Raw genomic sequence first — 17187 nt, forward strand, 5'->3', positions numbered from 1 at the left:
ATTGAGCAACCATCGCCTATTTCTTTGATCATGGAGTTTGAGAATTCGATTCCTTTTTTGTCGACGATACTCCCTGCCTTCACTATGTTTAGCCATGTCGAACCTCCACTAAAACAAGATGAAATGTTAGTGTCCCCCAAACCACCCCCGGCCCGTAAATGCTTGAAATAATTTGAACCCAAAGAGAGTTGGGGTGGCATTTGAATCGCCACCACCACTTCCCTAAGAGTGCTAAATTTTTTGCCCCTAATGACCCGATATTCAACCCGCCCTTATCGTATGGAAGTAGAACTTTTTCCCATTTAACCCATGAAAGTTTTCTTTCGGAACCCGACCCGCCCCAAAAGAAATTGCACCTTAAGGATTCGAGTAGCTTGAGCACACTAGCCGGAGCTCGGAAGATGGAGAAGAAGTATAATGGAAGGCTACTAAGTACCGCTTTCACTAGAGTCAAACGACCTCCGTAGGAAATAGATTTGCATTTCCAATCCGCTAATCTTTTCTTGAATTTTTCAACTACCGGGAGCCACGCACTTGTGTTTTTCATTTTTATTCCCACGGGAATTCCGAGATAAATTAGTGGGAATGATCCAGCAGCACAATTGAGACGAGCTGCCATATGGTCAAGTTCTTCTTTGTTAACCCCGATACCAAAAAGTTGACTCTTCGATAAATTTACCTCGAGTCCCGATAGTTCTTCGAAACAACATAATAATTTCATGAGGTTTGAGAGGTTACTACGACTCCAATCACCAAAGAGTAACATATCATCCGCGTATTGGAGGCTGGGCTTATTTTATATGCATCCTTTTTGAAGTTTCAATTGCTCAAAAAATTTACACCCTTTTATTAAGTCGTGATGAATGAATAACTGCCACAATGTATATTCCAGCGTAGTAAGTAGTAACGATAAGGCGAAATGGTATCTAACACAACTCCGATTACATATTACCATTTTTGTTTTTTCAAGAATCGAACCGTCTCCATCTTTATATGATTAATACAGTAGTATTCTGTATTTATCTTCCTTGTAATCTGTTTGACCAATATGTATATACTCAGTTTTCGTACATAGTTTCTTTTTAGGTACTAAGATCTGTTATTGTCGTCATCTTTTAAACTACACTTTATATCATAAGTAACAAATTTCTGGTTTGACTTTTGAATTTCGATACAGTGCAACAATTTTAGATGACAAACTAAAAAAAAGCCACTGTTTCTATACTTATGTATTAGGTAACACAATATTTTGTGTCATCTTACTATGATCATTGCATACCATCTTTGATTTTTGAAAGTACCGTGTTTGACCACGTAAGTCAACATTCTCTAATAACATAATGTTGCTCTATGCGGTGTGTGGAATGTGTACTCTAATGAATATCTAACACCTGTTATCTACAACGATTGTCCATATTTGGATTTCATCATGAATGCACTTTATCAATGAACATGGTACTGACACTTTCGATAGCGATTGTAATAAACAACATTGTACCAGGTAGTCAACAGGAACATGCGTCTAACTCCCAATGAAGCACACCCCCGGGTTCAATTCCTGGTTATGCCAAATTGTTCAAAAAAGGAGTGTGACTAGAGGGTGCGCATAATGCGCAATTCACCCGGTACCAGGTCTCGTGCTCGGGGGCTTGATTACCCGAGGTTTTACCTTCTAGGAGGAGCCAATGTGCTCGTTTATAAAAGAGTTTTCTCGCTTACCCAAAAATAAAAAAAAAACATGCGTCTAACTTTGGTCAACTTCCGAAGACTTCTCCACATATCCATTTTCTCTTGACAATTACTCGTTACCAAAGAAAGTTTCCCGAGTTTTCAGATGGGCAAAATTTGAATGCGTGACGGTACAAAATAGTCAACAGTCAACATTAACCTTAGGCACCACCTTGACATCTGAAATAGGTGACACATGCATACATTCTTATAGTTTTATACACCTTTTTCAATAACATAAAGATGCACCCTTGAATATATGATCCAAATATTGAATAAATTACATATGGTTTATTTTAAAGGAATAGATCTTTTGTTGTGCCAATCTTGAATCAAGGAACGGAGCGCGTAGTTGGGAGTAAGGTGTTTGTGTTGCAGAACCAAGTTTGTCATTGGTGATGTATTGTGCCCCATGTCTAACCACTTTTTTATGGAACCGAGCTCATATGAGAATCCATCGGAAGCAAGGTACGGGTCCTTCATTATATCCTGCAACCAACCAAAAGTTCAGTCAGACATACACTTCTGTATATTGTGACTAAAAGATGTTATACTTATGGTGCGTTTGATAAAAAAAAAAAAATGATCTGAATGGTTCAAAATTTTGAATGATCCAAAGGTTGAACTTGATTATTAACGACAATAATATGTTTGATAATCATTCGGAATTAACTATAAATGATGTAAAATCAATGTATAAACCCTATAATGAATAAAAAATATATATAATTGTTCGTAAGTGTTAAAATTTTTATAAATTTAAGAAGGGTTTTGAAAAAATGGATGTATTGAATGGTTAAGAGAGGATTTCAACATTCATTCAGATGTCACAGACAAACGCACTGAATGTTGTATGGTTTAGCATTCAATGTTGAACCATTCAATAAAAAGGCAGTCAAACACACCCTTAGATGATCATTTTTAGAATGCAAACCTAACCCTTGTGATCCATATGCAAGCGTGATTTCATCGTGTAAAGAAATGCTTACCTGTAATATTGGACAGTAGAAGAAGGATGGTATGATAGTTTCATCATCCGATTCCAGTTTAAGCATGTTTGTCGAACATCCAACATCTGCCTTTGTCGAACATACTTCATCTGCCTGTTTCCTTACATCTTCCATATCTTTCATGACCAAATTCATCCCCGTATAAGCACCTTCGTCGCTATGTATTGATACACACCTTATAGCGATTCTAGCAAACTCCGTAGCCACTTGTACAGGCCATTCACCAACTAGATGAGCTAATACATCGACAAGTGTGACATCAGATTCAGACCATGTTCTTTCAGACAGAAGCTGTAACACCAAATTCCCGAAACCCTGAATATCTGACCTGATGTCAGACTCATTGTACAAATAATCTAGCCTGAACCCGTGTAATTTTGCGACATTATTACTGTCTAAAAGGATGTTGGCTAGATTCAGGTTTCCATGAACCATGGGCCTGGGCTTGGTTAAATGGAGGAAGGTTAGGCCCGAACAAACTTCAGCTGCAATACAGATCTTAGCATGCCAGTTTAGATCTTGTTCTTTTGTGCTATTAGAAAACATCGCGTTTCTTAGGCAGTTTTGATCCATGTACTCGAAAACAATGCACTTTAGCTCCTTGCAGAACCCGAGCATGGCCACCAAATGCGGATGATGTACACGGCTTAAAATCGTCACCTACAAATAGTAACATACAATTAGAGGTGGCAAAACGGGCGGGTCGGAATAGGGTCATTTTTACCTTGCTATCAAAATCTTCTGAAACCAAGACATACAACTTGACAGCAACTGTCGTATGGTTGATTCGTGCTTTGTACACATTTGTGAAATCGCCCGAACATTTTATCCTAAACTTCTCTGAGAAGTTTTCGGTGCCTGATCTAATCTCTGCAACACTAAACTCTTTATACGAAAAGCTTAAAACATTCAATCTTGTCACCATTTCGATAGCATCTTTATCTCTGCAAAACTCTATTCGTCGCTTCATCACATCTTTCTGTTTTCTCAATGTTTCAATCTCTTGAATCATACCACCCCTTTTTCGGATCATCTTGCTTAGTTTTTCTTCATATTGTGATTTCGTTTGTGTCAACGATTTAAGCTTGTTCGATAACTCCCTCTGTATTTCAAGTGTCGAATCAAGCCTACTTTTGTTCTGATCATATATACTTTTATTTTCATTAAGCTCTTTTGTTATAATGTTTAAATCTTTCTCAAACTCTCCTCGTTTCGTCGTTTCTTCATTCAATCGAGCTTCGAAATCCGCAGCCTGTGTAACAAAAAATCAATTAAAAAAAGAAAGAAAAAAAACAATACAGAATCAAAGAGATTAATTGATGAATTACCCTTGAATTACACAGGTTAATCACCCATTCTGCTTTTGAATATCTTATCGCACTTTCTTTGGCTTCTCTTCTCTTCAAAAGAATAGTTTCTCGTGCCTCGCCTATTTTGATTCTCAAGAATTCAATTTTCTGAATTGGAGTCTGTTACATTAACAAAAAGATTGCTAATAATCTCATGTTTTTAAGAAATGTAGTTATGGCTTTAAAACAAGGATTTTGCTAAGGGCTATCGTTAACACATAACGTTTTAAACAGTTGTACATTCATATAACAATCACCACTAAGTTAATAGGTAACCGCTATGTACAACTATTTAAAGCGCGTTAACGACAGCCATAGGTTTGTTGTTAGCAAAATCCAAAAAAAACAGTTAGAAAATATATTACCAAATCTTGAGGTATAACTGGTTCTGTTGAGGACTGCACAGGTTCTATTTCTTCATCTACATCTGAATTTAACAACTGATTGAAATATTGTTTAATCTCTTCTACACTATTCTCCCAAATCCGAGGTGAATCTGCGCTATTTGACGAAGTCCGGGGAGTTTTTGATTGGTCGGGGAACATTTTGTCGAACCAACCTTTAACACTACCCCTTTTCTTCATTTTAACTATCATATCTCCTTGATCATCTTCTATGAATCCTTCATTGTTTTCCTCTTTCAAAAATATCAATCTCCCTCCACTTGTTAAATATAATTCACAAAAATCAGGCTTCTTTTGCTGAATATGTTTCAATGTATTCAATAGAGTATTATATTTCCTAGCAAAATTAAAAGAACAAAGATAAGTGAATATAAAAAAGACTTGAACTTTCTTATTTGTTTCTCTTTTTTTTATAAAACCAAGTAAAATTTATATAAAAAAAAACATACAATTTGGATGTCTTTAAGGATGCAACTCCCATCACTAGTTTGTTAATTCGAAGATCTGTTATTAGGTGCAGAACGCGTTTGTGTGTCTATTAGTTCACAATAACTTGATTATGAACACTAAACTCTCAATAAACAATAGATACAAATTATATGAACAAAATTGAGAGAACACGAATGATATATAATATGAAAGACAAAGTAATCGTGCTTGAGAGATACAAAATACAATGAACATCGTACCCCTATTTATACAAGGTTAAACCAAATCTCCAAGATTTGGTTTCCAAAACTACTTGACTAAAAGATAGGAAAAGATAAACTAAAACTTATTAATATTCTAAACAAATCAGTGTTTATCTTCTAGAGATAATATCAAATCAAAACGTGATCTTCTAAATATTTATCCAGATCTCCAGAATTCCCATAGCTTCTTTACCAAGTAATTAAACCGTTCACACAAACAGATTCTGCAACTTGCTTCTCCAGACTCTAACTTCCAGACTCTAACTTCCTGCAAAACATTTTGACTCATCAGATCTTATTCCAACAATCTCCCCCTATCTGATGATGTCAAAAACTACCCTTTCTACTTCTTCAGTTTTGCAAGCTCTTTTTCGATCAACCTACATTTGCTCTTCATTGACTTAATGCTCTTCAACATAAACAACTTACCTTCCAAATGTTTCAACAATTTAACCCGAAAAGGATGATTCTGTTCATTCGTACACCTAGTTAACAGTCCAAGCAACAAGTTAATGTCAGCACCTTCAAACTGCTCTACTCTAATCAGCATCCTTTGGTTTCTAGTCGTTTTAATCATCAGAGCATCTAAATATTCAACATAACATTCATCAATGAACTGCAAATGTTCTGGAACAGAGTATCTACCAACATGTCCTCTAAATCTTCTCTCTTTCATCTCCAAATTGAACATACTACAGAAAACTTCATAATCCTTCGAGCTAATAAAACCTTCTTCAAACACAAGATGAACTAAATTACAAACTTTCTTAAACACTTCATCAACAATTTCCTTATCTCCCTCACATCTTTGAATACAAATAGCCAACCCTCTCCATTCACAAAAACCAAGTCTCAAAATATGACTCACTTTCACCTTTATTCTTCTATCAGACAAATGGGTCATGGTTAATAACAAATTCACCTCAGTTTCAATCTTCACAATCTCAACACTGACAACATCTCCTTCATACCTTTTAAACCTAAACCTTTTATTCATCAAAGACCTCAGCCTCTCTTGAGCAGCAGCAATATCAAGAACACTTTCTTGACCACCAACTATGATTTGAGTACCACTTTCACCAACATCGGTTTGAACACCAGATTGATCAACACTAGCATCACACTCTTCAACATTCATTTGTACATCCTCACCTGTGTCAACACCATCACCTGTACCCATTTGACTTACATTTGCAACCACAACTTGAACATTTTCAACATTTTCTTGAGAAACTGCGTGATCACCATCATCTCTAACTTGATCACCATCATCTCTAACAACAATCTCATCTTCAACCATTGGAACAACTTCAGCATCAACAACTTCAGTTTCGATAACCTCAGCTTCAGTTTCAGTTCTTTCATTATCATTATTCTCCCCCTCAACCTGTAACTCCCCCTCAATATGAGCCCTTTTAGAAGACTCACCATCACCACCTGCAGCTAGCCTCTTTCGTTTCTCCCCCTTTTTGACATCATCTTGAGAGAGAGCAGATAAGAATCTCCAAATTTCAGCTTGATCATCCTTAATAGACTTGATATCTGAGGCAAAACCAGCAAAACACTCTTTAATTTCTTCAACACCCTGCATCTTAGCCTCCAAACTGCTCAATCGATCACCAAAACCTGCAATATCACCAGAACCCTGTACAATCCCAACCAACCTCCTAACCTCCAACACCTCATTATTTGAAACCAAATTATTATTAAAGTTAGAATGAAGTTTATTAATTTGTGACTGCACACCCTGAAGCTTGTCATCAAACTCCTGAGCCATAGAAGTCAAAGCTTGAGAAAAGCCAACCTCTGTGACTGGTGCCTCAGCCTGCAAAGTAGAACCAGTTGGGATTAATAAAGGTTGTATGTCCTCAACACTTACCTGTTATGAAGTAGAGTGATCCTTGGACAAAGAAGTTATTGAGACTTGTACTTCATCCTGTGATCTGAATGAAGCATTGGCAGCCTGTGCAAGGATGTGTAAGGATTGGACATTTGGAGAGTGGAGTGGCAGACTGATGTCTGAGGTAGGTTTAGCCATAGATTGGTCTTGAGTTTGGTTTGATAAGTCCAGGATTGGGACTTGATTTAAGTTATCTGAGGGGGTTAATTCAGTAACTGTAATGAGGTTATCCAAGCTCACTATCCTAGATGGTTTAGGCCGGGTTAAAGTACTCCCCTCACCAACCTCTAGCAGAGGTGATGGAGTTGCACTTGCAGCACCTTGCCTAATAGATGTTTGATGTGCATCTATGGGTGCTGGAACAACTAGGTTTGCAGACATGTGAATATTCTCAGTATGAGCTGGTGAGCTCACAAGGTTGTTTAATGAAGAATTTTGTTCTTGAGCAGTGGGAGAAGGTGGGTTTGAATTGAGTGGGATTTCCTCATCCATCCCTTCTGCCTGCTCTGTTTGTGTAACATCATGGGGTGGAGTATACCGTTAATTCCAATGATACCAAAAAGGCTCTCGTTATTGGTTTTAGCCCCAATAAGGCTCTAGTGTGCGGTTCATCCGCGGGTTACAAGCTTGTGTATTCAAAGTTGTTCCCTGTTTCGAAACAACCACACGTCGAGTAAAATTACCGAGCCAACTAAACCCGGTGTCGGTGTAGGGCGGAAAAGATACTCGAGAATGGCAATTTGTACAATCAATTCAATTCAATTCTGTGGTAACAACTCAGACTTCGATTGCTCAGAATCTGCAGGTTGGTCTGTACGGTCAAGATTGACCCAATGCATCATAACAGAAAGTTATCAAAAAGATTGACACAATCATTATCAAATTAATACTCCTGACCAAAATTTTCAAAAAAAAATAATTACCATTAACTCCCTTCATTAATACCAAATTTGACCCTTTTATTTTAGGAAATAGAATAAAGAAAAAAAAATTTAACCTAAAAATGAAATTTAAAAAAAAACTTTATTTGACTGAAGAAGGAAACAAATTTATACAAAAAAATACACTTGAGTAAACTTTCCCAGACTCTGAACAATATTACGTCACCCAGACTCTAAGAAAATAATTCAGACTCAAGAAATATCATCACTGGACAACATTTAAATAGATGGATTTAACATTCCAAGTTGTCCAAGAAGATAGAAATGCCTCTCTTCAGGAAGTGCCTTTGTAAAAATATCTGCCAGTTGATCTTTTGTGCCAATATGTTTTAAAACCACTTTGCCTTTCTCAACACAATCTCTTATAAAATGATGTCTGATCTCTATGTGCTTGGTCCTGGAATGAAACACTGGATTTTCAGTAATAGCAATAGCACTTTCATTATCACACATGATTGGAGTTTTGGTTAATGATAATCCAAAATCCAATAACTGATGTTGCATCCAAAGCAATTGAGCACAACAACTCCCTGCAGCTACATATTCAGCTTCTGCTGTTGAAGTAGCAACTGAATTCTGCTTTTTACTTGACCAGCTCACCAATTTGCCACCTAACAATTGACAACCACCAGATGTGCTTTTTCTGTCTAACTTACAACCTGCATAGTCTGCATCTGTATAACCAATTAGATCAAACCCTGAGTCTTTAGCATACCAAAGACCCAGGTTAGGAGTACCTTTCAGGTATCTAAAAATTCTTTTCACAGCCTTATAATGAGACTCTTTAGGATCTGACTGATAACGTGCACACATACATGTAGCAAACATTATATCAGGTCTACTAGCAGTTAAGTATAACAAAGATCCAATCATACCTCTATAGGTTGATTGACAAGTTGGTTTTCCAGATTCATCTTTATCAAGCTTTTCAGAAATACTCATTGGGGTTCTTAAAGTGGAACAATTTTTAAAACCATATTTGGTAAGCATATCAGAAACATAATTACTTTGGTTAATAAAAATACCCTCTTGACTCTGCTTAATTTGTAGCCCAAGAAAATAGTTTAAAGTACACAAGTTACTCATCCTATATTCTTTAGACATTATATCTGAAAACCATTTTCTCAAAATTGGATTAGTAGACCCAAAAATAATGTCATCAACATAAATTTGAACCAGTAACACATCACCTTTCTCCTTTTTGATGAATAGAGTCTTGTCAATAGCTCCTCTAGAAAATTTCTTTTCTAGAAGAAATGTTGACAGAGTATCATACCAGGCTCTGGGAGCTTGTTTCAGACCATACAAAGCTTTCTTCAACCTGTAAACATGCTTTGGAAACTTCTTATTTTTGAAACCAGGAGGTTGTTTCACATACACCTCTTCTTGCAAAATACCATTCAGAAAAGCACTCTTCACATCCATTTGAAACACCACAAAGTCTTTATCTGAGGCATAAGCTAGAAACAATCTGATTGCTTCAATTCTAGCAACAGGAGCAAATGTCTCATCATAATCTATACCTTCTTCTTGTCTATACCCTTGAGCCACCAACCTTGCTTTGTTTCTAACCACAATACCATCTTTATCAACCTTGTTTCTATAAACCCACTTAGTGCCAATTGCAGTTTTACCTTCAGGTTTTGGAACCAATTCCCACACATCATTTCTTTCAAACTCTGTCAATTCTTCAGTCATAGCTTCAGCCCAATCATTATCTGACAATGCTTCATCTACTTCTTTGGGTTCAATGAGTGAAAGAAAATTTGAGAAGAAACAATAATTAGCAATTGCAAAATCAGACACAGGTGTCTGAGATGAAGAACCAGTTTTAGGTAAACCAGTAGGATCTACAACATAATCTTCAAGATGCTTTGGAATAACAATATTTCTAGAAGATTTTCTAATAGGAACAACAGGATTCACAGTAGTATTGGAAGGTTGATCATCTTCATGAATAACAATTGGCTCATCTTCTTGTTGAACTTCTTCAGTGAGAGCATTATCTGCAGAATGTTTCAGTCCAGACAAATTAAATTCATCTGTCTCAGACTCTGAATCTAGAGTCTGAGTATTGTTACCAGAAATTAAATTTGACAATTCACCAAGTGCAGAATGCTCAGAACTAGAGGATTGATCCATTTCAATGGGACTTTCATCAAAGGAAACATTAATGGATTCTTCAATCTTCATCCTCCTCTTATTATACACTCTATATGCTTTAGACACAGAAGAATAACCAATAAACACACCTTCATCAGATTTTGGCCTCATCTTTTCAAGCTGATCCCTTTGATTCAAAATATAGCACTTACATCCAAATACATGAAAGTAATGAATAGTAGGCACCTTTTTATGATACAATTCATAGGGAGTTTTGCCATGTCTCTTCACAATTAATGACCTGTTTTGAGTATAACAAGCTGTATTGACAGCTTCTGCCCAGAATCTGAGTGCAACATTTGATTGACATAACATGGTTCTGGCTGCCTCAATAAGTGTTCTATTTCTTCTCTCAGCAACTCCATTCTGTTGTGGAGTTCTAACAGCTGAGAAATTTTGACCAATTCCAGATTCTTCACAAAATTCAATTAAAGTAACATTCTTGAACTCAGTGCCATGGTCACTTCTCAATTGTTTAACAAGAACACCTTTTTGAACCTGCTCTTTCTTGATTAAATTAATGATTTCTTCAGGAGCATCACTCTTTGCAGCTAAAAAGATAACCCAGGTAAACCTTGAATACTCATCAACAACAACCAAAGTGTATCTTTTCCCACCTAGACTACTAGTGTTCATTGGACCAAAAAGATCCATATGAAGCATATGAAGTGGATCACTAATAGTAGCTAGGGATTTTGAGGGAAACTTTGTTTTGGTTTGTTTACCCATAATGCAAGCAGAACAAGGTTTATCTTTCTTGAAAGGTTGCTGAGGCAAACCTCTAACAAGCTTCTTTTTGGAAAGCTCATTAATATTTTTAAAATTCAGATGAGATAACCTTTTATGCCAAAGCCAATTAAGTTCTGGAACAGTTTGAGAATACAAGCATGTTTCAATTTCAGAATCAACAGAATCCAAATCCAGCATATACACATTTTGAAATCTCCAGGCAACAAGAGTTGGTCTTCCTTTAGGATCATAAATAATTCCAGCTTTCTTTCTTATTCTGATTTCACAATCTTCATCAGCAATTTGACTCACACTTAGCAGATTATGCTTTAATCCTTCAACTAAAGCAACTTTCTTGAATGACACACTTCCAGCAATAACAGTACCATAACCAATAGTTTTTGCAACAGAATTATCACCATATCTCACAGAAGGACCCTTTTCTTCTACAAACCCTACAAGATGCTCTTTGCATCCAGTCATGTGTCTTGAGCAACCACTGTCTAAATACCACTTATTACCCTGCTACACAAGATACAAACAAAAGAAAAATGATTAAATCTTAGGGGGAACCCACTTTGCAGTGGGTTCAGATGGAGTGTATTTAACTCTCCATACAAAAGCTTTGTTACCAATCCAGATCAACTTATCCATCACTGTTTTCAAAACACCTTTATTTTCACAAACTTTAGGTTTCCATACCTTTTTGAAATTTTCAGGAAAACAAGATGATTTTGAGAATTTTTCTTGACCCTTTAATCTTTCACTAAGCTTTGAAATTCTCCTTTTCAGTTTTTTAATAGTCTTAGCCTGTTTTGACTTTGACTTTCTTTTAGTTGACCATTTAGGATCTGGACAAGTGACACTATCAGAAGATGATTCAGTATCACTTATGCTACTTGATTCTTGGGTGTCAGATTCTAGGTCAGAACATACACTTTCACTTTTAGAGACTAAACTGTTAGAGTCTGAAGGTTTCAATAGTTCAGACTCTGATGGATTTCTACAGTCTAAAATTATAGTCTCTGAAGGTTTAACAGGTTCTAATGATTTTACAAACTCAGTTGATCTTACAAAAGCATTAGTTAAAATTTTTCTCTCACCATCAAATTTTATAAAAGTATTTGGTAAAATGTCAGGCTTAAATATAATAGGATCAACTTCCACATTATTATCTAATGTGTAGTTTTCACCAAGTATAGCTTTGACATCATTTGGTACTTGCTTAGCAATAGCATCAGAATTCTTTTTGGAAGAAACACACCAAGATTTGCAAATATTTTCATAATGGTTTGCCTTTTTAATTGATCTTCCTAATTCAGTATTTAACCGTTTAGTTTCTTCTGAATATGCCATTTTGTATGTGTCAAGTTCTACCTCACATTCTTTTAATACTTTAATTTCAGCATCTTTATCTTTGATGATGTTCTTAAGCTCAATGATCTGTGTTCTTAACCTGTCACTATCTTCTAAGCACCAATTGAAATCAAGCAACAAATACTGAAACATTCTCACTTTTTCATTATTAAGATAGTTTACAAAGTTTTGTACCTTATAGGCAGAACCTTTGTTACAAGTAGAGTCTTTATCCATCTTCTCAATAGCTTTCAAATCTTCCTCAAACTTGCTAGACTCACTATCCTTTTCAATTATAGCCATCAGACACTTATCCTCTTCATCATCAGATGATGAATCTTCATCTTCCCATGCTTCTGTGTACAATGCTTTCTCCTGTTCTTTATTCTTCAACTTTTCTGCTTCACCTTTCATCTTCTTGTACTTGAGTTTATACTTTCTTGCTTTGTCAACAGGTTTGTTGAAACTTGAACCTCCTTCACTCTTGGACCAGCAATCAGCAGCTATATGACCTACCTTGCCACACTTGAAACATTTAGCTTTCTTTGGATCAAAAGAACTCTTGCCTTTACCCTTCTTAAAACCAAACTTCTTCTGCTCAATCCTTTGAGTCAAAAGAGCCACTTGACTTTCCAGATCCTGAATCTCCTCATCTACATCAGAATCACTATCATCAGAGGTCTCATCACATTCAGAATCAACCCTACTAGAGTAACTAGAGAACAATTGCTTGTTCTTCTTAGTAGTAGCTATCAATGCAGCTTCTGGATCTTTAACAACTCTCTTAGCATTGATCTTGTTCTTCAACTGTGATTCTTCAAAGTTTGACAATATGCCAAACAACTCACTTAGTTCATAAGTGTCTATCTTTTCACTGATTACCATTGATGTAATCACAGATTCAAAGTTTGAAGGTAACAGTTCAATGAACTTTTGACACAACACTTGTTGTGTTTTCTCTACACCAACACTTTCAAGATCATTAATCAGAACCTGGAATCTTGAATGAAGATCACTCAATGATTCTTTAGGCTGAGCAGCAAAATTTTCATAACACCTTATCAGATTCTTTTTCTTCTGAGTCTTAACAACTGTGACACCTTCATAGTCATTAAGCAAGAGATCCCACATAGCTTTTGCAGTTTTAGCATGACTGATCTTCCTGAGAATTGGAACAGTAACACCATTACCTATAATACTTCTTATCTTGCTATCAAGCTTGAACTTTATGGCTTCTGCTTCTGTCCACTTATCTCTTGGTTTTTCACGAAGATAAGCAGGTTGAGCAGAAGCAGTACTTGTAGCAGGAACAGCTTCAACCATTGTACCAGGTATAATAGGTCCTACTGTAAGGACTTGTTCAGCATCTTCATGAATCGAACCAAGAAACCATAGAACTTTTAGTTTCCAGGTTGCAAAGTCTGTGCCATCGAAAATTGGCACTCCTTTACCAGCCATAACTGGAGTTGGGATGGTACTGGAGGACATCTTTGAACAATATATGGATCGTTTTAAGATTACCGAATTGGATTTACACCAAACCCGCTCTGATACCAGTTATTAGTTCACAATAACTTGATTATGAACACTAAACTCTCAATAAACAATAGATACAAATTATATGAACAAAATTGAGAGAACACGAATGATATATAATATGAAAGACAAAGTAATCGTGCTTGAGAGATACAAAATACAATGAACATCGTACCCCTATTTATACAAGGTTAAACCAAATCTCCAAGATTTGGTTTCCAAAACTACTTGACTAAAAGATAGGAAAAGATAAACTAAAACTTATTAATATTCTAAACAAATCAGTGTTTATCTTCTAGAGATAATATCAAATCAAAACGTGATCTTCTAAATATTTATCCAGATCTCCAGAATTCCCATAGCTTCTTTACCAAGTAATTAAACCGTTCACACAAACAGATTCTGCAACTTGCTTCTCCAGACTCTAACTTCCAGACTCTAACTTCCTGCAAAACATTTTGACTCATCAGATCTTATTCCAACAGTGTCGCTTCATCGAATTTCTCTATACTTAAAGTTTCTGTTTTCACCTGTAAACAAAAAAAAAAAAAAAAAAAAAATAACTTTTTTTAATCTAAGGTTCATATGAGTATTAGTAAGCGAATTAAATAATAAAAACACAAAAGTAAAACCTTGCCACAGAAAGCTGTGTACTGATTTAAAATCTTGTTAACTTTCTCTTGCTCATATTTCTTTAAAAAGTCAACACTTTCATCATTGACATAACTTGCAGGCAGCCTTCCATCTTGAATCAAGAATCCATATTAGTCAAAGCACAAGTCAAACTAAAATTAACAGACGAATTGATGAACTTACAGTATGTGTAAACATAATTTGTGTTGATATATGCATGAAGTATTACAATAGAGATTTGAGTAGAAGACCATTTTCTTAGTGTCCATTCAAGTGTTGCAAGCCCTTCTTGTACATCATTTCCAATTGCTACATACACTTTCTCATCCATCTTGTTTATGTGCTTTCTTGGATGTTTTTTTAATTATACGAAACTGGATCAAATATGAATAATTTCAGGTCAAGTTTTGGTTTTTATTTATGGATTTTGAAATATTAAGAAAGGGTATTATCTTATTGAATATAAAATATAATAATTCCGAAAAAAATGAATGCCGGTTTCATCAAGGTAAATTACATGTGGTTTCATTGGTGAAAGGTTTTGATTGGTTGTAGTCGTTGTCTTTGAAAAAAAATATTTCTGTAGAAAATGTCAAATGTTGTGTTGCATCTGCATACGTGTAGATATTTATTATTTTATATTTATATATAAATAAAAAAGTACAAAAATATAATCTTCCTTGCTTATGTATTCTGTTACTTTATGGTATATATAATCTTCCTTGCTTTTCAAAAAAAAAAAAAATATATAAATAAAAAAGTACAGTTGTTTAAAAGTGAAGTACAAAAATAGTAGCATACTTTCGTTGGTAGTTCTGTTGATGTTTTTTGTATATATATGTTGCCGGCTAAGATTATCTATATAGATTGACCACTGTACGAGTGTTTCGTATATTCGTATATAAATCGAATCTTGAGAGAAACCTTGTAGAACGAATAAACGAATCTTAAGAGCAACTTTGTACGACAAGTGCTTAAACACATCTTAAAGTACTGAAAGAAATGTTTAGTGACACTAGACAGGGTCTGGTAATAAATTTGGAACACGTTTAGTAGTCATTAATTTTAACCTGATAAGACCAGTACCAACGGGTACTTCATTCTTTCCGTCATATTAAGAAAAATAAAGACACCATTAGTATTTAAATGTCTTTCTCGTCTTTTTCTAGACAAACTTGCAATTTAGTCTTTTTATAAAGTATAGAAGAAGGTGATTATTCGTTGAGTGGGTCCATTACTTTTTAGAAGCTATGTACATCCACTCATTTTTCTTTATTTAATGTTTTTATTTCTTAAAAATGTGATATATTTTGTTTTAATAAATTAGTCTTTAGTTAAATAATGATGAGTGAGTCCCACTCTTTTTGAAGAATTGTGTTATTGTTGGTAGTAGTCAGTCTTTTTCATTCTTTTTAAAGAAACGTTGAGGTGGCGCTAATGTGACATCCAGTCTTTTTAAAGAAACATGTCATGGTTGTGAGTGGTTTAACAAATGATCTTATGCTAGTAAATAGTAATCAGTATAGTTAATTCCCCTTTTAAATTAAACACACTAAGGGTGTGTTTGGGTGAAAGCAGTAGAGCTGGAGCTTATAGCTGGAGCTGAAGTTTATGGACTAGAGCTGGAGCTGGAGCTTATTTTTAAAGCTTGTAGCTGGAGTTTATTATTTTTTATAAGTGTTTGGTAAACTAGCTGGAGCTTATTTTTCAGTTCATAAGCTCTACTTTTTTTCATAAGCTAATACAAGTAGCTTATTTTTTAAGAGCTTATGATTTTCATAAGCTCTACTTTTTATGTCTACCAAATAAAGCTTATGACTTGAAGCTTATTAAAATTATAAGCTCAAACTCCCATAAGCTTTCATAAGCTCCAATAAGCTGGTGTGCCAAACACACCCTAAGTATGTTTTCTATTAACAATCCACTCGATGATCACCAAACAGATCCTAAAAGATCAAACATTTTTTTTTTTGTTTTTTGTTTTTTGTTTTTTTTTTTTTTTGAAAGGCAAGTAAATTTTTATTATAAAAAGAACTAAATATACGAGATAAAAACTAGCAAGGAGTTAGACAAAACACGAGACAACCCGCAACCACAAAATTATGACACCACACACACAAAAGATCAAACATTTAAACAATTGTTCAATGTGAAATGGAGTCAAATTTTCTTCATGGTTATGTTTCTAAAAAAGTCAAAAAGTGATCCCCTAATTTCAAATTTTATGGGGATGGGCTTAGCATTATAACCTTTTCAAACGTAGATTACAAAGCTTGGCTCACCTTTTCCTAATTAACGTATTATGCCTAATGATTTGATTTGATTTGATTTAAAAGTTTTCCAAAATACTACTAACTTTTAGTCCTTTTGATGTTGACACCATACAATTTTTACCAATATATATCATACTCCGTCATTTGAGAACCTTTTCTACATCGCTAGAATGAGTCAAGGCTTAAGCTATTTCTTTATATATATATATATATATATATATATATATATATATATATATATATATATATATATATATATAGTGGTAGGATCAAGAGGGAAGTAACTATTCGGGGGAAGCGAGGGAAGCAAAATTTTTTTTTTTTCGTTTTTTGAAAAAACTTTGTTCACGAACATTATAGATGAGATGAAAATATGAACATTTAGTAGAGACACTTTGTGATAAATGTTTTTATTTTGGCGGGAAAAAGCTCGAAGAAGTAATATATAACAATTATCGTGTTTTTCGAGCGTA

General features: G+C 34.9%; 1 protein-coding gene across 2 annotated transcripts; it reads right to left on the minus strand.

Annotated features, from left to right (window-relative positions):
• Positions 1-1769: 1769 nt before the first annotated feature.
• Positions 1770-14882, minus strand: LOC139896635 (putative U-box domain-containing protein 50). Of its 2 annotated transcripts, none has more exons than XM_071879282.1 (9): positions 14625-14882; positions 14441-14553; positions 14293-14338; positions 4941-5022; positions 4453-4750; positions 4067-4207; positions 3463-3990; positions 2718-3398; positions 1770-2217 (listed from the first exon to the last, which is right to left on the minus strand). In XM_071879282.1, exons 1-9 carry the CDS (start codon positions 14770-14772, stop codon positions 2020-2022), a joined length of 2235 nt encoding a protein of 744 aa, XP_071735383.1. In that variant the 5' UTR covers positions 14773-14882; the 3' UTR covers positions 1770-2019. The 2 variants fall into 2 exon arrangements, with proteins under 2 accessions (XP_071735383.1, XP_071735382.1); XM_071879281.1 differs by having other exon boundaries at positions 4453-4828.
• Between the last annotated feature and the right edge of the window lie 2305 nt (positions 14883-17187).

This window comes from Rutidosis leptorrhynchoides, chromosome 3 (assembly GCF_046630445.1).
Source record: "Rutidosis leptorrhynchoides isolate AG116_Rl617_1_P2 chromosome 3, CSIRO_AGI_Rlap_v1, whole genome shotgun sequence".
Taxonomy (NCBI): domain Eukaryota; kingdom Viridiplantae; phylum Streptophyta; class Magnoliopsida; order Asterales; family Asteraceae; genus Rutidosis; species Rutidosis leptorrhynchoides.

Excerpts from the sequence above, each read along its gene's own strand:
- LOC139896635 (XM_071879281.1), bottom strand. The coding sequence starts at position 14,772 with ATGGATGAGAAAGTGTATGTAGCAATTGGAAATGATGTACAAGAAGGG. Across the intron at positions 4,208-4,452 it reads CAGTTATACCTCAAGATTTG|ACTCCAATTCAGAAAATTGA; the intron begins GTAATATATTTT and ends TTAATGTAACAG. Across the intron at positions 2,218-2,717 it reads TCTACTGTCCAATATTACAG|GATATAATGAAGGACCCGTA; the intron begins GTAAGCATTTCT and ends GGTTGGTTGCAG.